This window comes from Struthio camelus, chromosome 7 (assembly GCF_040807025.1).
Source record: "Struthio camelus isolate bStrCam1 chromosome 7, bStrCam1.hap1, whole genome shotgun sequence".
Classification (NCBI taxonomy): Eukaryota; Metazoa; Chordata; class Aves; order Struthioniformes; family Struthionidae; genus Struthio; species Struthio camelus.
Genome location: NC_090948.1, coordinates 42,941,216 through 42,965,651, shown reverse-complemented (window position 1 = coordinate 42,965,651; position 24,436 = coordinate 42,941,216). Strand labels below are relative to the sequence as shown.

Sequence of the window (24,436 nt, the reverse complement as noted above, 5' to 3'; positions counted from 1 at the left end):
GGAAAGGGAGGCATGCATGAGGGTGCCTCAGTGGGGAAGGAGGAGGGGTGGGATGGAGGGTGCCCCGGTGGGGTGGGGTGGGATGGGGGTGCTCTGGCGGGTGCCTGCGAGGGAGGGACCGGGCGGGGGGCGATGCGGGCGGCCGGAGCCGGGCTCGGCTGGGGCGCAGGGACGGGGCGGTTTTGGGGGGGGGAGGGGGGGGCTGGTGGCTCCACGTGGCTCATTAGCTAGAAGGCAATTTAATATTTATGAAGTGCTCTTGTTTGAATCCCAAGTCTTCGGCTCCAGTTACAAGGAGCTGCGTCACCCTCCGATCACATGGTAATTGTTGCTATTTCCAGGATCCCAGCCTCGCAGAGTGGCACAAAAGCTTCCCCCCCCCCTTTTTTTTTTCCCCTCCCTCTCTCTTTTTCCTCCTCCTTTCTTTTTTTTCGCTTCCCTCTAACTCCCTCGCTCCTTGCGGAGCGCGCCGGGCAGCGTTTAGGGAGGATGGGGCTGCTGCCTTGACCCAAGGGCGGGCAGGAGCCCCCCCCCCCCACCCCCGTCTCTCTCTCTCTCTCTGGGAGCGGATCTGGTGGCTATCACAGCGGCTCTAATTGGTTTCTCAATGAAAGCTCATCACCTCTGCCCGGGAGCGGCTCGGGGCTAGCGCGGCCGCGGCGGGACAGCGGAGCGGCGAGAGCCGGCGGCGGGGCGGGGGGGGGGAGGAGGAGGAGGGGGGGGCACGCCCCAAAATGAGCGAGCTGGAAGGGGACTTCACCAAGCTGCTGCTGCTCAAGGAGGAGAGGATCAAGGAGCTGGAGCGGCGCTTGGGCGAGAAGGACGAGGAGATCCAGGAGCTGCGGCGGCGGCTGCACAAATGCCAGTCGGTGCTGCCGGCGCCCAGCCCGCACATCGGGCCGCGCACCACCCGGGCACAGGGCATCTCCGCCGAGCCGCAGACCTACCGCTCCTTCCACGACCTCCGCCAGGCTTTCCGCAAGTTCACCAAGGCCGAGAGGTAGGGCTGGGCGGGGGACCCTTCCCCGGGTGGGACTCTTCCCCCTTTCCTCTCCAGCAAGAGGGGTGGGGGGGGGGGGCGGAAAAAAACCTCCCAAAGTTTCTCCCCCGGGCCCGGGGGGAGGCGGCGGCGGCGCCGGGACACGGTCCCTTGTGTCCCCCCCACCCCCCCGGTGTCTTGCAAGAGCCGCGGCCACCGGAGAAGCCGCCATCGATCGGCTCCGGGCTGAAAGCCCCGGCGGCCCGCAGGGAGAGGAAGCGCATTAGGGGCTTTTAGCCGCGGCAGAGGCGCGCTGCGGGGTATCGGATAACCCATTAAGGGCGGCCCGGCCGTCGGCCCCCTCCGCTGCAGCCCAGGCTGCGCCGCCCGGGGGAGAGCGGCCCCGCTGCCGCCCGGGACCGACGGCGCCTCCGCGCTCCGGCCCCGCCGACAAGTTTGCAGCGGGCCCGGGAAGTTGGTTTGCAGGCGCCTGAGGAGCGAGAGCGGGTGGAGAGCCGCTGCTCGGCCGCTTTTCACCTCGCCAGCGTTTTTCCCGGGGGGTCCCGTTACAGGGCAGGTGTTGCTGGCACTCCTGTCCCCCCCCTTCCCTCCCCTAAATTGCACCCAGGCACTGCTTTCTGACTGTCCTGACCCCGTCCGTCCAAAAATCTCCGGCGACTCTGGGGAAAAACAAACCCTAAAGCCGCCGCTCCTCCACCCGCGTACTTTACCCAGTATCGAGCAAATAGCACCCACGGAGATTTTTAGGGGGGCACACAATTATTTGCGGGGTCCCGAGCAGGCTGCTGAGCCCGAGGATCTGGGCTGTTGGGGCGATTTGAGCGTGTGAATGTCTTGTCTTAGTATATTCCGAGGAAACTGGAAAGCAGCGCTCCTCCGTTTCCGTGGGGATTTCCTAGTGCGGCAGAAAAGTTGTTGTCTGTGTGCAACGCGTTGTGTAAGTTCATTGTAACTGCAGTTGTGGTGGAACTAAATGTCATACTTGTTTCGACAGTAGCTGCAACTCTGGCACGCGCAGAATAGGAGATACCCGAAGGTCTGATTTCTTCGGTGCATAGCTATTTATTTTGGCAAAAATCATTCATAAATAATCCTGTTTTTACCCGGGTGTATTCGAGTTTGGATGTGCACCTCTCTCCTGAATCTTCACCCAAAATAGACCCTGCTGTCGCTCAAACCAAACGCCTGCTCTTTCCTTGACAGTCATCCCTTGCCCTTTGGTGAACAAGACTATTTCTCCTCTAAAGATTAATGAAGCGCTGTCAAGTTTCTTTTTAATTTTCCCTAATTATCTGGGTTGATCTAATGCAACAAACTGCTGTGCCCAGCAAGTTGTGCGACTGCTGCCAAACAGCTCATCCCTCCCTGGGTTAGCGCATCCTTCGCATCCCCTGGACCTTAGCGAAGGCCAAATCTCACGGCAGGACAAGAACCTCAGATGCAACCCTTTCCTGCCCGTCCCCCTGCCAGCGCCCTTTCTAAGGCTCTGATCAGCCCAAGCCTCGAGCACCCAGGCTTCCCTTGGGCCACGCTGCACCGAAGGGAGTCCGCTGCCCAGCGATGGCCGGGTGACAAGGGCAGGAGCGTGGTGTTCCTCGCCCTGCGTTTATTAGCCGCTATCAGTACGACAGCAGAACGGTAGGTCATCGGGTTCAGGAAACAAGCAGGCTGTTTCGTCGCATCTCCATCGTTTGGCAAGCGCTGTTTGGATCGCGCGTGGCCTTGCAGCCCGGGCTTGCACAAGCCATGTTGTTCCCTCCCCATCGCAGCACCTGGCTGGCAATTTCACCTCCTGCGTGACGGCGGGAGGGGTTTGAGTTAGCAGGGGAACGTGGCGTTGTTAGCTGTAGGGTAGGGAGTAACAGCAGGGTTTTCAGTAGCCAGCACACGCTGTTTTCGTGTAGGAGTTAATAAATTTGCCCCACCAAGCTTTATTCCTGGGCAGCAAAGCGCCAGAAAAAGCTGCTTCCTCGCAGCGTTGCAAAGGGAGTGAGGCTTCCTTCGCTTGTTCCTTTGGTCCTGCAGCAGATGCATTTGACGTTTCAAAGGGACTTTCATATCTTGGTGCTACAGGGCAAGCCTGCATCTGATTTAGCATTTGCTGTCACCCTTTGGTGTCTCTCTCTCTCTCTCTCTGTGCCATTGCTCCCCGCTTCTTCCCCAGCTTGCTTGCCCCCGTCCAGGATCGTTCCCATCACGTAAAATTGTTTCAATCTGGAGAAAAAATACCCTCGGCAGGGCCTGTTTCCATTCCCAGTCACCCTCCAGGCTGGCACTTAATTCCCGGCGCGTCTGCCTGCTCTGGCCGTGTTGCACCCCGTGTAGTTTGTCCACGGTTAACAGGAAGGACAAGGTTCCCCGCAGCCTTTCCCAGGCCATTGGCACGACCGCCAAGGGCGAGGTAACCAAGCCAGTTTTGGACCGCTCTGAGTTTTTCGTTAAGGTCTGTTCAATCCTTTTCTCATCTCGTTACCAAAATTACAGCGTGTAATGGTGCGGCATACCCAGCTGCATCGCGTACCCCGAACCTGCCTCTTTTCTTTCGCTTCTTGCCCCCCCACATTAAGACCCACTAAATACGTGGGTGAAGGGCTTTGCCGCAGCTCATCTCTGCTGAAGAATTACGGTCGTTCCCAGTTTTTGATGCCGGCCAAAGGTATAAATGGCTTCTTTTGGTGCCAGGTCTCTTTAATAGCTCCATAGGTTTCGCTGACTTTTCATCTCAAAACAGCTGATGGTATTTTGGCTGATTTATTTGCAAAGGGTGCTTTAATCGTTTCGTCTTCCAAGTAGCCTCATGCCTGTGCTTCAGCAACAGATAACGTTGTCTAAACTGTTTATCTCATGGGTCTTCAGGTCCATGAGTGGTTTGAGAAGTGTAACACACATTTCTTTTTTTAAAACCCGGGAACAGCTTTTGTATTACTTTTTAAAACAGAAAAAAGAGAAGTATGATATTTAGGCCTGTTTAGTGCATTGTTTTCGAATTAGGGCCAATGGAAACCTTTTTATCTAAGTCTGTGGGTTTGGATCAGACTTTAAATGTGGTTTTTTGTTTGTTTGCAAATATATCTTCAGAGAAAAAACAATTATCTGCATTGTGTTTAATTCTATTTACAGCCAACTTGACTGCAGCATATACTGACGCATTTAAAACTCTCAGGAAGTCGACGTTAGTCAATAACAGCACAGAAACTCAAAAAGTAGCTAAATCCCAGTGGAAGGCAGGAGCAGAAAATGCAGTTTGTCTCTTGTGTTGTATCTGGGAAAATGTGGTGCGCATTGTAACCCGTTTCTGCACTCGGTAGCAGGGTTGGAGTCCTGCAGGGCTTACTGAGATCTGAAGGAAGCCCCATTAAAAAATAGAAAGGCATTGGAAGACATGTTACCTTTCATCTGCAATTATGTTTTTATTCAGTTATTCTTGCAGAAAACTTAATTTTTAACAGAAGAAAGGAAAGCGTGTATATGTAGATGGTCACAGCCCTACAGCTCTCCCGCTGTAAAGCAAAGCCTTTCGAAAGAGTCGGGACGCTGCAACCCAATAAAGCGTCAAATATGCGAGTGTATTTTTCAAAATATGCTTCTTCCCTGTTGTTAATATTTCACCGCCAGCACGGCTTTGCATTGAGGAAAGAGCCGTATTTCGGACGATTCCTTCGTTGGTATCGGTGCCGCGAGTTGTTGCGCGCTCGCGTCCGAACGCAGCAAGCGTTTCGGAGAGCGCTGAGTCCACGTGCTAACTGAGACCGCCTCTCGCGGCTGGTTATCAAAAGCTGCCAAAGCGAAGAAGTTTGAGCTGTTGGTTTTTCCCGAGTTGCAGTAACAGCCCTCCAGGCAGGGACTAGATGGCAGAGTAACCTGGGCGCTTCGCTAATGCCTCGGAAAGTGTTTCCTGGGGAGGCAGTCCGAGTTGCTAAGCAAAACCGTTGGCACAGCGCAAGCGTGGTAACTGATAAATGATGCAACAAGTAAATGGTGAGGTGTCGTCAAAGCTGGGACTAACAGCCAGAAAAATACGGCGGGGATTTACAAAACCGCTTAATTCCTGCAGCGAGGTGCCGTTGAACAACCCAAGGGGTGCTAATCTACGTTTCCCAGTGTCTGAACATGGTTTGTGCTGCACAGACGATCGGTGTGCGCAATAACCCCAAGCTTTTAAATCAGCCTCTCAGTAAATTCCACAAAATACGTTATTTGATTCAGAGATGCGATATCTAATTTCCGTTTGATGCAGCTTGCTGGAGTTGACAGGCGTTACTCTAACCGACGTAGCACCGCGTTACTTTGGAAACTGTTAAATGCATTGAAATAACGAATAAATGTTAGCGTCTAGATATGTATTAATGTGCTGGAGCCACAACAAAAAGTAAGTTGTGGCTGTATAAGTTGTTTTATGTGTGCAATTACATCCTCAACTTGGCGAATTTCTTTCGGACGATGTTGTGTAGGTGTTTTTTCTGCATCCCTTTCTATCTAAGACAGCGCTACAGATGCAGAGTTAGCATCCTCTAAGGCAGGACTGATGTTTTCCCAGCACGTTCCCCAAAACTTACCATTATTTCACATGCCAGCGGATCTCACCCTCGACTTTTTAAAGGATTTCCCCCCTCTTTCTCGTTGTTTCAGAGAGCGTTTGCCACAAGATGGCAGTGGGGTCTAACGTTTAACATGCGGTGTTGGGGTGTGTTTTGGTTTTGGCGCAGCAGTCCTTTTCCAGCGCCTGTGCAGATGTTGGCCTGGACGAATACCCGGCGTGAATCTCTAATTTTCACACCTTCTGCCTGGTCTAACGTGTGGGGCTGCAGGCGGGGAAGGCGTTGCCAAAAATGTGTGTTAACTTGCCCATCGTGGTCGGGTCGGCTGCCGCTTGGCCCGGGGAGGGCTGAGCCGTCGTCAGCTCCTTGTGTGCCCCGTGCTTTGCTCTACCTCCCTCGAGCTGCCCAGAAGAGAGACTTTTTCCCTTCCTGGGAAAGCTGGATCCTGCCCTCGCTGGAGTTTCCTCCCCCCATCCGTCCTCGCCGAGGCTTTCTGGGAACTCGGCTCCCGCCGGGGTGGCTGAGTTGCATCAATTTAGACATGATCTCATCATCTGCCATCCTCTAAAGGATTATTGATCCTGTGTTCAGCCACTGTGTAACAAAAAATAAATGAATAAAATAAAGCCAGCATCTTCACCCAGCTGTACCTGTGGCTGTGATCACTTGAGGCCTCCAGAGGCCACAGACTAGGCGTTTTTTCTTATCTTTGAATATCGGGGACAAGCGTGACGTGCTGTAAGAGGCAAAAAGCGACGCTTATGTGTTGCTTATGTTAAGGAAGGCCTTTAGACTAGTGGAAGGAAAGGGTAGTGTGGGAACCCAGGTCGTTCAGTACTTGATACAGCAGAGCAGTTATGCCTCAAATAGTAAAAGCCGCCTGTTTGGTTAGAGCTGGTGGTTTAAACTCTGTCTGCATTCTCTGTACGGCCGCCACTTCTGGTTGGCAACGTTCCTGTAGAAATCAACGGCACGTGCCATGATTTGGAGTAAGTGATTTCAGAAGAAGGGTGTCTGGGATGTGTTGTCGGTATGAGTTACTACTGCTTTGTTTATTTTGTCCGACGGCGAGATCACGTGAGCGTTTACAAAGTCACCTCAGCCTCCTAAAGTCATTCGTATTGCTCGGTCTGGCCCAGATCTTGTAACGCCCCTAGGCAGAAATAGGGAGACGACAGGACATTTTTCGTTACTGGTTCAGCAGCAACCCGCCAGACGTATGGAACTGGTGTGTGTTTAATCTTTAAATTGTCCTAAAAAATGTCTTTGTTCACTCATTTGCCTATCACTGATCCACTACCATCTGCTTCCAATACGCTGTCCCAGCACATTCCTTAGATGCTTCGTTTCCACATGCTCAACACCTCAAGATCATAAGGATTCCTTTAGACTCCTGCGTATCAGCATAGTTAGGAAGAATTAAATACTAAATCTCCACGTGTTCTTGTTGCTTTGTTAGTGCCCTTAGCACGTTGCTGTCCCAAAGAGAACAGGAGATGGAAAAATGGAGGAAAATTTCACCCAATGTCATTTAATGTGCAAATAGCCAGAAACCACTGTAAAGGGAATGATTGAAAGTGGAGCCTGATTATTTGCTTGGCTAAGTCTTTATCTGCCTCTCTGAGTAGAGTAACTTAGTCCGCTGCATAAAATCGTTAAGGACATTAAGTAAAGTTTGGAGGCGAATAGGTTGTTGCATGCTGTAAAAAAGTAGTATGGCATGGGTCGTCAGGTCCCTTGAGAAGCCAGAGGTCAGTAGAATAAGCGGAAGGATTTTAGAGGGAGAAGCAAATGTTTATTGTTAATCAATTGAACCCATTTCCCATCTTTTCATTTTTAATGGGCTGAAGCTACCACTCCCCTTCCCGGGCATTGCTTTCCTGAGGCGCACTGCAAAGACCCGGGGTGGGGGGACGAGCGAGCAGTAACCCGGGGCAGTCCTTTTCCCAAAAGAGGACGTCATTTCGTGGCTGCAGAAGGGCTTTTGCAGGGTACGGTCTCGCCAAGCGGGCTGGCTGCTTGGCGTCTGTCCCTCGCCAGCAGCGCTGGCGACGGGCACCGCGTTTTCCGCCTTTACCCTCCCTTTCGGTGCCGCTGATGCTTCCTTTGCTGGCAAAATGACGCCAGCGTTGCGGCAGCGCGCTAAAACCAGCTCAGCTGGGCTTCACCCTCTACCTCCCGCAAAAGAAAGACGAAGAGAAAACGATCCCTGGCGGTAGGGCAAGAGGATAGGCAGGACCGCTGAAATGAAAACTTGGCGATTCCGGGGTTTGCGTTTTGTGCATGTTTTTACCAAAACCTTGGCTGCTCGGCTTTATTATTTATTGCAGTTGGTTCAAACAGCTTGTGTGTCACGGCTCACAGGTGGCTGCGCCCCCGGCACCCTCCTATCAACGCTGTGCTTTGCAGGGACTGCCTGCGTGAAGAAGCTGGGCGACGGGAGGAGCTCCTGCTGCCTGTCCCCTGCTTATGCTGAGTCGTTCCCGGTAGCGTCATCTTAAATTCTTTATTCCGACTATTTTTAAAATGACTCGAGTCATAAGGCTTTCGCTGCCTCCCTTGGGGGACTCGGCCACAGCCAAACAGACTTTACTGCAGTTGAGGGATTACAGTGTAATGCACCTTCTGCCTGGGGAGAATTTTCCTGGTTTCGTTATGAATCCCTGAAAATGTGATTACATATGAACTTTAGAACTGGAGCTATGCTGCTGGGCAATGCGATGATAAACTCCTTCTCTCTCTCAAATCTTTGGTGTGAAGTCATTTAAAGAATATAAAAGGGAGATGGTATCTAGCAAATGCGGTGTATTATTTTTCCAGAGTAGCTTTTGGATGTCACAGAACTTCACTTTCAGTCTGGAGGAGAAGAAAAAGGCCATGTGTCTCACTTGCGGTTGCATTTTTTAAAAGCAGTGCGGGGATTTAGGCATCTATGGTATTGTAAACTACTCAGCCAGAGGAGATCTTTTTTTGGCTTCTCTTTAGTCACAGAGAGTGTCATTTTTGTTAGAACTTTAGGCTTTACTATCACAAAGGTAATTCTAAAGCAAAAGTCCTCAGGGCAATAAGTATATCAAAGTAAAATGAGACTGAAAGAGCTAAAATAACATGGTGAGTTCCTCTTTGCAGTTTTACTAATGAGAAACTTTGGGGGGGAAAAAAGCCTTCTCAAGATATCCATTCGGTTGCCCGTGGAGTTGATGCAGGTCCTGGAAAATATCTAACACAGCTTGGCAAGTGAGTTATTAAAGAGCTTTACCCTCCATCGTGACCTCCTGGCTGGAAAAGATGAGGACTTCAGCCTTTTTTACAGGGTTTTTCAACACTTTGCTTGCGGATGTTCCTTAAACATAGTTGTTCCATTAGTAATAAAACCATGCGGTCACAAACGAAGTATGTGTGCCTAAAGGAGATGCTAAAAAAGATGTTGAAATGAAGACACTGAGCTCAAGATAGCACGTGTTTTAGCAGAAGCTAGGATGTTTTGGACCTAACTGTTGGCCCATTGGGATTTGCAAGCCCAAACGGTGATGCTTGTGTTTTGAAACGATTTCACGTTTTGTTCATAGCTCAAGCAAACTGGCTGGCAAACTGCAGAATACCATAAGAGAGGAGGAACAACCTCTCCTGTAGGGCTACCAAATGTCTCAGCGGCGTCCAATGCAGTCCTTTGGCTCCGGCCCTGAAAGGCAGAAAGAAGGGGGTAGTAGTCACATACCTGACTGAGAAGGAGAATTTCTGAGCTGGTGCCCAAATCTGTCCAGCCAATGCCACGACTTGTGGACTCTCCATCCTCGGGGATTGCCTGGTCATGCTCCAGGGCATGGCCTGGAGCAACCTGCTGGAGCTGTGACGTTGGCCCTGCTCTGAGCTGGGGTCAGACCGGAGACCCTCCAGCCTAATTTTCCTGGGCTTTCTGAGATGCCTGAGGCTTAGTGCTCTCAAGTGCTGAGCTGCTTGAAGTTAAATCTGCCAGGAAGATGGTGGCTGTAAAAGGCAGCCCAGAGGTCTCGACAGCCAGCGGTAAGAGGGTTGACCAAAACCGTGGGAGCTGGGGAGAGCAGACTTACCTTGCAGCGCTAAAGGAACAGTCTGGCATTTGTACAGGCTCGAATGACTTTCTGGGAGCCTCTAATCAGGATTAGGTTTGCTGTTCCCCAATAACCTCTGTTGTGTTGCCTCTACCCGATTCAATTTTGATCACTGGTCAATATGTGATTGCATTCACGAGTCCTGCTTAGCTATTGAATTGCTTCTTACTTCCTCTCTTCTCAGCGTGGGTTTGAGTAAGTTACAAAAACTTATGTCAAGGGAAAGAAAGCATTGCCTTGTAGCACAAAAGAACTGATTTAAGTCATGCTAAGTAAAAACATGTATTTGAATCCATGGCTTCTCTCTCATTATAACTAGGTATATAATAAAGAAGCCCTCTGGGTTTTTTTGGTGCATTTCACAATACAGTCTAATGTATTCAGTTCCAATAATGGGCTCGCTCTAACATTTCATTTAGTTTAAGTGTTGATTACAACAGGAAGTTACAAATAGTCTTAAAATTCATCTGAGGTCTTTCCTTAAAGATGGTGTGCTTTGAAGGGTCCGCCAAAACAACTAGGTCTGTGTTGCATTTCCCTTCCCAAGGGATGCTGTTGTATCTCTGAAAGAGCGAGGATAGCGACAGCTGCCCTTTAAAAGTGTTGTGTACTGTCGTATATATTGGAACTGGGCTGCCTATCCTCTTTAGGACTTAAAAACCCTTGTATATTTTGTAGGGCAAATATATAAAGCGGAGCTTTAACAGAGCTGTGTTATCAGTAGCATCTACTGGTCCAACACCATATCTACGCGTTCCCGACCAGGAATGATGTATGCTTTGAGTTAGAATAGGTATAAAATAAGAGCTGAAGATGTAACCAAGCTCAGTTAGGAAGAAAGGTTTACCACCTGCTTGACTTCTTAAACGAATTAGATTTATTTTGCACTCCTTCTGTGTTTGCTTTCTTCACGCGTTTGTGGGTTTGAGATTTATCGGCGCATAGAAGGTATAAATACATACACCTGCAAGCTCCTTTTGGCAGCAAATTAAGTGCAAGTCGATCACATGACTGTGATCTGTATGTGCTATATAAGTTCTATAATTATTTAACAGGCACTTACATACATTTATTTCAATTATTATGGCAAGGTGTATGGGTGCCTTCTCACAAGGCTGCTGAGCAGAGGGAGGTGCTGGGGTGAGAGCGAGTGCCTTCGACAGGAGGAAGGACAGATTCAGGCAGGCAGAATCATCTTAAGGATAAAAACTAGGGGTTTAATTACCTGTCCAGACACATTAGGAGAAAACAAAATGCTAACATGTGAGGCCCAGAAAGTAACTGTGCAGGTGGGAAATAGTTTCAGGGTGTCAGTGTCCTAATATTTTGTTTTTTTGATATCTGGTTTGCATTAATTAAGCGCATTACAAGGCTGTGATTGAATCTAGAGAGAGCAAAAGGATGGGAACTTTGAGTTATTTGTGCTCGTGTTGTGCTCTTTATTTGAAGTTCCTATAAAATACTCCTAAATAGAAGTCACTGCTAGTATTTTCAAAGGCAAATCAGTGTATAATTTCCACTTTAAAAATTCTGGTGAGTCGTTTATAATGTTGATTCTGAACCTTGTAATTCTACTTTCTATTTATGTATATACATATACCCGTCTGGATGTGATCCTGGGCAATATGCTCTAGAGGACCCTGCTGGAGCAGGGAGGTTGGACTAGATGATCTCCAGAGGTCCCTGCCAACCTCAACCCTTCTGTGATATAGTGTTTTTCCTGTTTAATTTCTTTGAACTGGTTAATACTTTGCATACTGAGGATCGGCACAAGATTTGACCCGATCTTATTTATCCTGTAGTATAAGAAAAGTGGGAATTATAACTGGAAATAACTTAGATCACAGAATATTTTCTGTTCAATCAAAGAAATACACCCAAACCCTCTAAATGGCTTAAAACGCATGCAGAAGTTTGACTGTATGGTAAATATCTTAGAACAGATGTAAATATTAAGCTAAAATACAATTATAACAGCTGGAATCGGTGGGTATAGCAGGAAGATGTCCCTTAAGAAATACATCCTGAAGCGTGGTTTCCAGTTCGGCTATTTGTAATGGTTTGAAGTGCTCAGAAGTGACTATAGTGCAGAGAAAGATAAGAGATTTTTATGGTGCTTCAAATAAGGCTGGAAGGGGAGCTGCTGGACTGTGTATTACTTAAGAATTTGTCTATTTAAAAAAAGGAAAAAAAGCTAGAAGGAGTAAATATGTCAAACCTACGCGCTTGTTGAAGTCCGTGGCTTTGGGAGGTACTACGGGGGGCGACTCGAGAAATGCGTGCCGTCGGTTTCTAAGCATACTGATTGTTCTTGCAGGCACTCCTGAAAGTCAAAATAAAACAAATCTATGTGCTGGGAGAGATGTTGTGGAAATATGTGGAGCGTGAGGTGCAGAAAGATTAGGGTTTTTTTTTTTTTTTTCAATAATTCGGAAAGGTGGCTCTGCGAAAGGCTGTGAAGGAGCAAACAGCTCTAAAAATGTGAGAGGCTTGGATGGCTAACTCTATTTTTTTTTGAAGTTGCTCTGCTATTATTAGAGGGCGGTTTTGTCCTCTGTCTGCAGGAACGCACCCAGAAGTTCAGAGTTCATAATAACACCTTTAATAACAAAAATATGGGGTATTTGGGAAGCAGGTCCCAGCTGGGGTGGGGTTGTTGCTCCAGGAGCAACCAGAACGCAACACAGACTGCAGCGCGTCAGGGAGCCTTTTTGTTAAAGTAGCTGGCAAGTAACTTCAGTCTGGCAGGCACACGAGACAACTTGGCAAAAACAAGGCTGTGTCTCCAAGGGTACTCCGAGGCATTTTTGCTTTTCATCTCCCAGCATTTATCACTGGAGGGCAGTGGTGCCTGAGAAGATAACTGGAAGAAGAATAACGTAGGTGAGTAACATGGGGTGGCTCCCGGGAGGCTAATTCTGCATACGCTTGAGACGTTGAGAGTTAGAGGTGGAGCCCCACGGATTTTATTGTTTAGAGATAATTCGTTGCCTGGCATTACCTGAAAGTCTCATCTTGTAACTGGGTGCCGCTGGATGTATCGTTCCTGTCTTTGCCCCTGCACACGCAGCAACACCGTACTGACTACATCGACGATGCCCATTTTTTGGTAAATAAGAAAAAAAAAGGTGTTAAACGTGTGTAACTTGGGTGGAAGGTGACAAGCGAGGGGCGAGCGGGATGAGCCAGCCTTGACGAATCTTTGCAAAGACTAACTGTGCTGGAAGAGCAGCGAGCTGTACTTCAGCGTCTAGAAACGTGCTGCCTGCAGGATGACTCCAGCCCACATCTGTTTCATGTAAGCATCTCCTGATGCAGCCCTGAAGCTGCTGAGATCTCCGAGATTGTCCCATGCCAGGCTCAGCTCTCGCTTCCCGTCTTGTTGAAGGGTGCTTTGAGATGGGGACTTTGGTCAAGCACTGTCATTAGGCCTGAACTCACAATAGCCCTCCTCTTCCTTGTCAGTGCTGGTGGTAGTGTCTCTGCCTTGCCATTTTGCATGGTCGATGAATGCTTGAAAAGAGAAGAGGAGGATGGAGCTCCTGCTGCTGCACAAGTCCTTGGGACCGCGAGAAAAGCAGAGGGACCTCAGCAGCACTGAGTCATGGCCTGCTCAGGGCAGACCTAGTTGATCCCGACCAGTCCAAACCTGGTGTGTTGGCTGGGCTGGTGGCCACCTGAGCATAAAGAAAGCAGATGTGCCCTGAACATTTCTCCCCGACAACTCGGTCTCTGCATGCAAACTCTGGGCTTGCTCGCAGCAGTTGAGAGAGAAGGTGCTGATTTGTGTAATTTGACCGCAAATATTCAGCGTGGACCATACCTACAGGCTTCCTTTGGCAAGGGTGTCCCAACACATCGGCTGACGCTGAGACGTTTCACTTGGGAATGGGCTCTGTAAATCCTGCCGTAGCGGTGAAATACAGTGGGCTAACCCCAAGCAGACCCTTCAGAGACCAGTGCCACTAATGTCTCCTTTCCCCTTGTGGCATTTCTGTGGAGGGAGAAGAGAGAGGAGACTGGGAATCTCTTGCTGCACAGCTTTGGCCTGGTTTCTGTTGTCTCCCAGAGCGACCTTTTTTCCCCCCCCTCTTTCTGCAACTCCTTTTCTGTTCTGCTCAGATGAAGCCAGTCCCCAAAGAGTTACCCGATCAGAGTTTATAAAGAGATGGCACCTCTGCCAATGTCACAAAAAAGGGCTAGCAAGGTGGATAAAACGTAATATTTACGTTCTGCTGCAGTAGCCACCCATTTTTAGGGTATCGAGAAGACTAACATTGGTTTCTCCATAGGCTACCGAAGTCTAAATCTGTTTCGCCTTCAGAGGGTCTTCGGCAAACATGCAGAGCCAGGCAGGTTATGCGGCTGACGCTACTGGCATCGCCGCTTGCCGCTTTTGCGGTTTACTGCTAGCGTTGCGGGCCGACGCGCTGCGCCCATGTAAATCCGTAGGCAACGGGAAAGATAAACTCCTTTACCCTTGACTCTAATTCAGCAGCGCTGCAAGATAATAGAGAGTTTTCTTCAGAGCCTTTTTTTTTTTTTTTAATATAGAAAACAGAATTAGATCCAAGCAGAGCGTCACAGTTCAGCTTTCTCAATAACAGGCTGAGATTTCAACAGCTGAGCGTGCTGTGCTCGATACACCTCACGCGTGTGTTTTGTGGGTGTGCAGTGTGCTGTGTATTGTTCGGGCCCTGGTTAGAAAAATAATAAGCTGTTTAATGAATCAGAGCTGAAATCTGTCTCCTATTCAGATATGGACAATACTCAAACCTTGCTCTGTTGCTTGCTCAAGTGAAATCCGTGGATAGCAGGGAGTCGTGATATCTTAATGAGATTTTTCTATGAAGATGGCTAGCCATAAAATGAGCACCTGAAAACATACAAATGGCAGTATATTTTCCTTTTTTTTTTTTTTTTTCCCCCTCTCCTTCTAATGTGTTCTTGTCTTAAGAATGTAGCAGTCATCCTGGGATTATCAGATGATTATTTTAAGTTTTCTTTAAAACGCGAATGCCTTACTATTTGCAAACTACTTCCAAACTACTTTGGAAGGATAAGAAAAAATCTTGGAATTAAAAACCAACCAAACAAAAAAACGGTAGATTTTTACTTTTAGTTTCCTATAAAGACAATATACAGGGCAATGGGTAACTAGAGAAGCATGTTGTATACCCAGATTCCTTCCAAGTGGCCCAAACTTGCCTGTTGAGGAATAGCCCGAGATCTTTCAAACCCTCTTATACATGTTGGTAAAGGAAAGTGGGGAAAAAAAAAAAACAGGTTTATGACTTTGAGATATATTATGTTAACCAGATATGATCTATATGAAGATTTCCACCATAACAAGGGGCAGAATGTAAGATGTTATAGTCTTGGAGAAGTTGCCCTTCAGGCTGTCCACAGTTTCTTGTTCCATTTTGTTGCATCACCTTTTGGAGTATTGAATTTAGCCTGGCGTTCAGCAAAAATCCAGATAAATGCAAATAGTCTTTTGAAGAAAAGCCATTGGGTCAGAACAAAAATTGTGCTTTTAAAAAGATAGCTTTTTACCTGAGAGCTCTTTACTTGCTCACACACGTGTTGTTCCTGTCATCCGGAGTTTATTAGCTCATATGGGCAGAACTGGCAGAAATGACATTCATGCATGGATCATACTTGCCAAAAAGGAAAGACATGAATTCAGAACAGAGTTGTATTTATTGTATAATAGCCTATATAGCAAAACTCTCCTGGGCTGGCTGCTTTTGCACAGTTCCTCTAAAATATATATGCTTACTCGTTTCCTTGGCATCTAAGGCTAGAAAAACCTTAGATCTCCACTACGTGGTCCAAAATCTACCCAGTGTGTAGCCAGGGGTGTTCCCTGAGGACCAAACCAGCTTAAGGTGGTTCTCCAGGTCCACAAAAAGACCCTGTGAATCTGATGGGTGCAAAGACAGAGCCGTCCAGCTCGCGCGAAAGAAAACCAGCACTAGCAATGAATCACAGCAATGATACACATGGTAATGGAAGAGGACAGTGAACAAATAAATCTATGATGATTGGATTCATTATGGCAAGCGTCAATAATGGTATATACTGGCAGTGGCTGGCTGATGACTTGTTACTTTTAGTAAATGGGAAAGCATCAGATTTTTAAAGACTAATATGTTAGTGTCAGGAGAAGAACTGAAACAAGAATGAAGTGCAGATTGTAAATAAGGACAAATAAAGGCCGTTTTCTGCTGCAACACAGTAAAACAAAATTTACGTTTCAGACAAAATCTGAGTCTCGATTTTACTTGCAGATATGAAAAATGCTTGGGGACGTGGCACTCAGATGCAGTCTCAAGTAAGATGGGTATTTGGCTGGGGGCGTAATCAGGAGCGTGAATTAGACTTACCGTTGGTGCACAGCCCTGTAGGCGGTTCTGATGGGATTTCAGCCGAAATGAGGAAAAAAGTTCCCAAGATCAGCTCTTATAGGGAGATTTTTGACAGCTCCCTGTAGAACACCCCAGCGCGTGTTAGAGTGCTTTTTATCGGTAGGTTTGAAGGTATTTTCCTTAGGAAGTGAGTCTCTTTAGATCCATTTTACAGACGAGGAACGTGAATAACTTACCTATAGTACTGTATTGGCTAGTAGCGGAGTCAGGAATAGACCTGAGGTTGCTCAGTCTGAGCCTCATGCTCAACCTTTTTATGGATATGCGTGGGAATGGGTGCATCCAAACCGGATCGACAACACAAAACTGGACGAGAGGGGAGATCTGTTTTCACGCTTGTCGTCTTTAGATGGGATTTTCCGCCATCCCTCTTCCTTCAGATTCCCCAGCAGCGCTGATTGTAGCGCTGCTTCGGTTTGGGGAGCGTTCATCAAATCCATGAAGAGGAAAAAAAGGAAGATGTCATCCTGCCTCTGAAAAATGATGGGGCAGCTGCACTGTAAGCAACGGGCTGCGGTCTGGTTTCTTCTCCTCGCAAACTGAGAATTCCCTGCGCTGTTAAGAAACCAGTTACAGGAATAAGACAATACTATTATTTTTATCACCACAGGCAGGGATGTATACACCAAGGAGAGAATTGATTGAGTTTTCATGCTACATTAAGAAATCTGTCTCAAGGTAAAGGGTAAAAATCTATATGTTTTCCTTTTACCGCATAATATGTGGCTGGTGCATTAACATAAGGTTTTGGCAGTAAGGCTCTGCCTGCCGGTAGCATATTGCTTGCTTTGAGCTGCAGTTTCGTTATTGGATGCCCAATTCAGGTAAAGGATGGGACTGTCTCTTTGGAAACACAGAGCAGGATAATTGGTTTCCCTTGCAGAAACTCTTAGGTTTTGCAGAAGCTCACACACTTATCTTCTGTAGGGCTCTCTCCTCCATGTAACTCTGCCCTGGTGGAGCAGAGGAAGGGTTACTTGGTGCAATTTTTATTGTCCTCTCAATACAAACAGGATTTTCAGTGCGTATGTGCAGTGCACCCGATTTCCTACAGAAACAAAAGTATGCGTTTAGGGGCAGCAGTGGAAAAAATGCATGGGAAAGGAAAGTGGGAATGGTGTCATAGGTCAGCTGAAGCACAGTTTTACAGTAGTTTTGGTGCCTGATTGATCTCCTCTGATTCTGTGCAGGACAATCTGTCTTAAAGGATCAGCGTTTCATAATTTAGTGGTGTCCTGGAGAAGTGAGTAAGCTTTGCAGGTGATAACTGGAAAGGGTGGAACTGAACATGCAGTGCTGTTAGCTTTTATAACGCCTGTTGCCTACTGTCATCGTATGTCTGCTCAGAAGGAGCTGCCGAGGACGCTGTCCGTACTAGAAATAGCCAAAGCTGTCCTGGATTTGTTAATATTTTCAAAGCAAGGTACAGCAGCCAACACACAAAGGTCTAAGGATGGAGGATAATCAGCTCGTTGAAGAGCCTGTGTTTGTTACTGAGAGCAAAGCCTTTAGGGAGTGTAAAAAACTAGTGTAAAACACTGGTTTCTGTGCTTTTGCTGTACGTGCTTGATGTGCCACACGTGTTTTTTGGGAAGGAATCTGATGACACTGGTAGGTATTCCTTCAGCCCACAACAGCGTTGCGTCCTGCCCAACTATGGCCTGTTATTAGTAACCAAATAACCGCATACCTAGAGTTTCCTGGATTTCTTAGTGTGTGTGTGTGTTTTTTTTTTTAACGACTGATATGTGCAGGCCTTCTGGCTTTCATTTAATGACGCTATTCCATCAAGATGGTCAAAACACACCTCAGAAGAAAAAACAACTAGGCTAAGTGGCATCGTGTCGAGGTCATCACTCGGCCATCTGGGTGCTCCTTAGCCCCGTCAGCATAACCCCTAGGGGTGCTACTGCCCTCAGGCTCCTTACCAAGACCTTTTTCTCTGGGGTGATGTTGAATTTATAGGAATGAAGGGCCAGGAGCAGAGGACTCCTGGTCAAAGTGAAGTCTACGCCTCCTGTGCAGTAAATCAAGACCGGTTTCATGTAACCATGCTAGATGGTTAAAGTGAGAATTGATTTCAAACAGCATTCAGAAGATCTTGAATTATCTGTCTGTCCTACCCAGCTCCGTCTGATATATCTCAGTACGAGCTCTTGTACCTTTTAACTGTGGTGACCTATAACGTTTCATTACTACGCTGATGCAAGAAAATAGGTACAGCTGATTTCCACCCTCCCTTCTGTCTTGACTTCTGTATCAGGGAAACTTGGATAGATTTTTTTTTTCCTTCTCTTTTATTCTGTTGCTTCTTATTAAACAGATTAAAAATTAACTCTCTTTGGAAGGTTGGAAATAAAATCTAAATAATATGGGACAATAGGGAAAAAAAAAATCACATGAACGTATTAGTTACTGTCCATTTTAGTTATGTCATTAGTCTCCCCAGCTAGTATTTCTCTGATCGCTTTTGCCCAAACAAGCGTGTGAAGCAGTCATTTTTAGCTGCTTTTTTCCCCCACAATGAATATTCTTCTGGCCCCATTCTGGGTCTGTGATTCATTAGGAACTGGAAGCAGCGGTATTTGCGTGGGCGTTGGATTTACTCGTCATGCAATCATTTTCACATTGTGAGGCAGAATATGATGCTGATAAAGTCTGTGCCTCTGTATGGTGTGCAAATTCCCAGAATGGAAAGTCTGGCAGGATGTTGGACTGACAGCATTTGTAAATTCAGTGTGTAACTTTCATTTATAGAAAGAACCATTACAATTACATTTGTATTCACTTTTGAGCTGTTTTACAGTGCCCAAATGGTGTCAGATGGCACAAGAATGAATGAAAGCTACTTTAGTTTTCATTAAGGGATGTGTTAAAAGGCCAGCAAGGCCAGATGCGATCATCTAGACCAATTTTTAGGGGACAGGCCATTGGCCTTTTCTGAGGTTTTGTTTTTCACTACTATATTTATGTTGTTAAAAGAAAAAAAAAAAAAAGCCTTTGAGCATGGTTTAAAAATTGCTAGTGATGTGAGAAAGCACCAGGATCCCTTGTAAAATGTTTAAAAGACTAATTGTCCTAATTGCTCTCCCTTAAACATTTGTTCATGGTTCGAGCCTGAATTGGTTGAACTTCACGGTCCTACTATTAAATCCTTACAATGTTGTTTGCTGGATTAGCTGTCTATTCTCAGGCTTTTCTCAAGCACTTTCTCGATGGCAGCTCATCACTTTTAGCTTTCTCTTTGAGATAAAAACAGCGAGTTCCTGGAGCTGAGGACGTGCTTAACAGGTTCAAGTTTATAAGCTATGCAGTTTAGAGCAGACTAATTACGTTACATCAACGCTAATGCTTTTTTCCACCCAATTTGCAACCTCCTTAACAAAAGCTGCTAAGTTGGTTTCATGAGAACTATTTTCCATATAGCCATATAGATTGGCGTTCGTTATGTTGCCTTAATTTCTTTAGCAATTGAATTCGGAATCACTCCTCCCGAAGGACATCCAGGACCAACGTCAAGCTGACGTCATTATTCCGTTTACCTTCTAAAAAATATTTGTGAAACGTTTGCTTTCCGCTGGCCCTCCAAAGTGTTGCTCAAAACTCACTGAAAATCAACAGCAGAGAAAACTTAATGGCTCCTGGGTCCCCCTTTTTTGAAAACGTGACATGCCCGTTAAGTGGATTTGCAGGTTTCAAAAAGCGTAACAGCCATAGCTGTTGTTTAACATCGTTGCTAGTGTGGAGCCCAAGGTGTTAATGGCTTTGCCTATAACCCTAGCTTTTTTCCAAAATGCAGAAAAAGCCCAGAAGAGTACCTGTTAAAGGATCATCCCTTCCTACCTAACGTGAGGTCTAGCAGATTTTCCTTGTGTTGCAGATGATAGCCTGGAGCTGGAAGACTGTCTAGTACTGTCCCGTAACATTTAGCGGTGCAGATGCTCTTTTAGTGCTGTCGAGACCTCTAGCGCAGAGTAGTGGGACTGAAGCGGTCCATAGTAGCACGGCGCTCTTCCTCGGTACTGACAGCGCGTAATGGGCTGATCGCTCTGTTTTGCAGTGTTTTAGCTGTCCGTAGCACGTGTTCCCCTTTGTTTAATCTGTTAAGGGACCAATGCATAAGCTGTTTTTTTGGTTTTTTTTGGTTTTTTTCCTCTCCTGAGTTTCCAGCGACTTGCCAGGTAATGGTGTATTGCCTGCGTGGTCCTTGCTAAGCAAGCTGCGACCACGACCACTGAGTTTAACAGCCCAGTCGCCTGAATCTTCCTGCTCCCTTTGATTAACGTGAGCTAGGTGGAATTTGTGCAATTCCACAAAGTGCAGTTCCAATGTTTTTATCCAGGGTCTGCTCTTGGTGGACAGGAGCTCCTTTTCTCTACAGCTTCTGGAGTCTTGGCTAAGCTGTGCTAAGAATTTGCTTTTATGCTACAGAAGCCCTCCTTTCTTTACTTTAGCTCCTGTTTTAAATACGTTATTTGCGGTTGCCCCACTGAGAACATAAGGTTGGCTTCTAGCTTGTGTGACAGCTTTTTTTGGTCCTCTTTTCTTGCCTTGTGACCATTTCCTTCTCTCTCCAGCTGCTCACCTTACTAGAAGTTAAAGTAACATGGTTAAAGGGAGCGGTTGGGACGTTATTTCAGACTTTCTGAAGGAAGAATTTTGTTTGAGTGTCTGTTCCCATCAGAAGCTGCTTGAGCTTAATGCTCTGCTAATGAAACTATTGAGGTAATGATTTCACAGTGTGTAGGAAACATTTTCCGCTGACATTATCTTGATGTAGCCTTCAGACCCACACAAAGATAATAGGATAATTATGACCTAATTTCATGTGCTTAGACATTGTTTTCATTATAGACAAATGTTCCTGAAAAAAGTGAAATGTCATCCTATTACTGGCTGATCTTTAAAACCTTTGGGAGGTCTCTCATTTTTGCCTTTACAAATATCGTTCTCACTTGCATACATTCAAAGATCTGTACAGCATAAAATAATTGCCCTGTTTATCAGTGTGATGAAGTAGGTCCTGGCATACTAAAATACATGACAGTTTACTGTCCTTCTATGGATAAAACTTCACAGGAGGTTAAACGCAGATTTTTCTTTATAAGCATACTCCTGGTTTAAGAGAACCAAATGAAAACACAGGTTTTACATGAGATAAGGAGCTGGTTTGTCTGGGACTTGTACCTCCAGAATAAAATCAAGTGCATGTGGATGAGCATGAGAAGGTTGTACCCGCAGTACCAGCTCAGCAGCTCTAGTGGATTTGCCTTTCGGGAAGCCCTGGGAAAAGATAAAGAAATTCAAGGCAGCTTCTGTGATGCTCCTGCCTCCCCTTGTTCAGCAGAGGTGAACGTTGGCTGTTTGCTGTGGACCCAGCGGCTGTGTCCGTGTTTGGCCGGAGAGCAACCGTGTGTGGCACTGCAGCAAAGGACCCCATGGGAGATGTTAAGTGAAAAGGGGTCAGGCAGGGAATGGGCTGGGACTTGAGAACAAGGAGTTTACCCTTGGTGCATTAGAAAATGGGGAGGGATATAAAAGGCAAGGAGATGTGGCTAAAGTGGTGGGAAGTGATAAGAACACCAGCTTTTGGCACAGACGTATGGGCAGGGCCATGACTGCAAGGGGCAGAGAGGAGAGATTTGCAGGAACGGGGATGTAAAATGGTGAGAACCTGTACAGGGCTTTGATCTCTGCAGGTGGGCATGAAAAGCCCTGTGGGATGTGTCCCACTAAGGCTCGGGGAGACCCTCAACACAGCCCATGTGTGGGAAGCAGGGACAAGCTCACATCATGGATGACCCCAGGCTTGTGGATGTGTCAGCTGAGACTGAAGAAGAGCTGGTAGGGGGATTAAGACCTCTATTTTAGCCGTGTTCAGCAGCTCTGATTCAGTGAGCTCTTTTTCTTTGGGTTGTGCAGCTTGGCACGTGGGAACTGCCCATACCAAAGCACCATGCTGGTAGTCAATGCAGCCTGCAAAGTATAAGCGCTTTTAAAGCAGGTAGTTTAGTGGCATGTGTTCACATGGGTGCTGCTTATAGGCTTGTAGATTTGAAGCTGGTAGCCTTCATGAAATTGTAACGCCTCTTCCAGGTTAGTGTGTGGTGACAACCAACAAACAGAGAAATGGAACAAAAAAATCCAAATTTAGAAATCCCAGTGTACAGAAATAGTACGTGGAATAGGGATAGTATTATGGTTTTTGAGGAAGCTATTCAGAAGTGTATCTCTAGTTCTAAAAATGGCACGGCTGAGCGGAAAACAGTGGCTCTGCAGGAATTTTTGCATTCAAACTACAACATTCTCCAGCATAAGGATCTGGCTCTGCACTTAAATGAGAAAACTGGAGTTGTGTTTACTTGTGGCACTGCTTAGAGTCAGGAGATGGACAGAGATAGAGAAGAGCCTTGAATGGCTCTACCATGTGCTTTCCTGGGTATAAAGGGAAATAGCTTGAAGTGGAGTCCGAGCTCTGAAAACCCAGATGACTTCTGGACTGATAGCAAAAGGTCTGGCAAGGCCAGGCTAATCTGTTCTGACTTTTTGCACAGGCAATCTCTGCTAAATTTCTATTGCTTTTTAGCTCCGATAAGCTTGGTAGAATAGTCAGTAGTGCAACGAAAAAAAGGTTTTGGTACCACTGTGCGGAAGAACCAGAAATGGATTGGGTCTGGACAGAACTCCAATCTAAATCAGATTTAACCCTGGGACTAGGTAGATGCTTTGCCATCCCCTTCCTGGCTATGAAGGGTTAAGACAGGAAAAGGAAAAGCAAGGGAAAAGAACAGATATAGTGTATGATATGCAGCAAAATGCTATGCATAAGCAACAGGTATGGAAGTATATTAGTATTATCCAGGGTCTTTGGCTGCTACAAAGGACAAGGGCATCACAGGCTGCCAGGTCAGGCTGTATTCTTAGTGCGGAGGTAACACCTCCTATAAAGGATTGAACACTGCTGTAACTGAGCAAAAACCCAGTAACAGGCTGGGATAACAAAGAATATTCAAGTTACAAATGAAGTCCTGCCTCACTTTAGTGATAACTCTCCCCACCGTGTTAATCACATCACTGAAATGCCACAGGCCTGATTTTCCGAGATGTGCCCAATGCAGTGGTTATTTTTTTCAGTGAGAAGGGAGTTGTATGTCTTGCAGAGGGGGATATTGTGTTAGAAGAGCTGAATAACGTTGGAGGTGAGGGCTGTGATACCTCTAGCTGTGCGTGCGTAACTGGGGGATGGTGAAGAGGAGGGACCATGCAAGGTTTTTGGTACCTACCGCACAAAGGTAGCGGGTGGGAGCCTTTTGAAATACATACTAAGGTTATCAGGCAGACCTCAGTTACTAGAGATTAAACACACATGGATTATATCAGTGTTATCTTCCATAGGACAGCAAATATTTCAGCGATTAAGGTAATGAGACCCATGGTCAGCGGCCTCAATTTCTGGTTATACATCCCCTGAGATAGGCAATGCAGATCCTAGTGAAGGAGGTGAAATGCAGAGAGTCACTCTTAGCTTAACCCTGGGAAGTGGTTAAAAATTTCAAAAATATAATGTTTCAGTTGCCAGGGAAAGGAGGGAGGTTGTTTCAGAAGGAAAAGCTCAAGGGCTGCACAGACCCAAAGCTTTCCTGGGAATGAAACATGCTTTCAGATCTGGGTCCCCACCCTCTGCTCTCATAAAAGGAGTCATAGACCAGAAATCTTTAAACACATGGTTTGAATAAGGTAAAGTACATAGCCAGTGGGCCAAGCTATGCCCTCAGGTACATCTGGGTAACCACAGTGCCCTCAGAGGAGCTCTACAGATGCAGCCAGAGGTAGCAATTGGCCTGGGGGGACCAAGGGAGGATGAAAGGCTGCAGTGTTCAGACCCTGGTATTTTTAACTGTTAAACTCTGGGGAAGGATTCCTGGGTCAAAGCTGCCAAACCCCCCAAAACAACTGTTAGGTTGGGAGAAGCAGCTCCTGTGTCCCGGCACACACCCCTTGATCATGTGAAATATTTTTCCCATCGACAGCAGGAAGAGCACAGCTCTTTGCAGCAGCTATACATGGAGGAGACATTTGGATGGCTGCAGTGTTCCTGGCAACAGCAGCAAGAAACCCCAAGACGGAGAGCGAGAAGGAAGATTTACGAACAAATGTCTGTTTGGGCAGAAGAGCAGTGGTTCTTTGGGGTCTTTTAAAGCATAAACCTACTCAGCTGGAGTAACGGCGGGCACCTCAGAGCTCACCTGTGGAGCACAGGGGAAAGTGTCTGAGGGTGGCACCACGGTCAGACCTCTGTCTTCTTGATTTGAAGACAGAGATGTACGATCTACCGCTTTGCTTGGTAGTTTGTTCTCACGGTCGTTTGCCTTTCAT

The 24,436-nt window shown here is 46.8% G+C and overlaps 1 protein-coding gene across 1 annotated transcript in view; it reads left to right on the top strand.

Moving 5' to 3' along the window:
* Positions 1–715: 715 nt before the first annotated feature.
* The window catches only part of PRKG1 (protein kinase cGMP-dependent 1), a 543,168-nt gene continuing 519,447 nt past the window's right edge, over positions 716–24,436 (top strand). Inside the window, exon 1 of the mRNA XM_068951109.1 lies at positions 716–1,000. Within this exon, the coding sequence (XP_068807210.1) occupies positions 735–1,000 (266 nt within the window). The 5' untranslated portion in view covers positions 716–734. The remainder of the gene's footprint in view (positions 1,001–24,436) is intronic.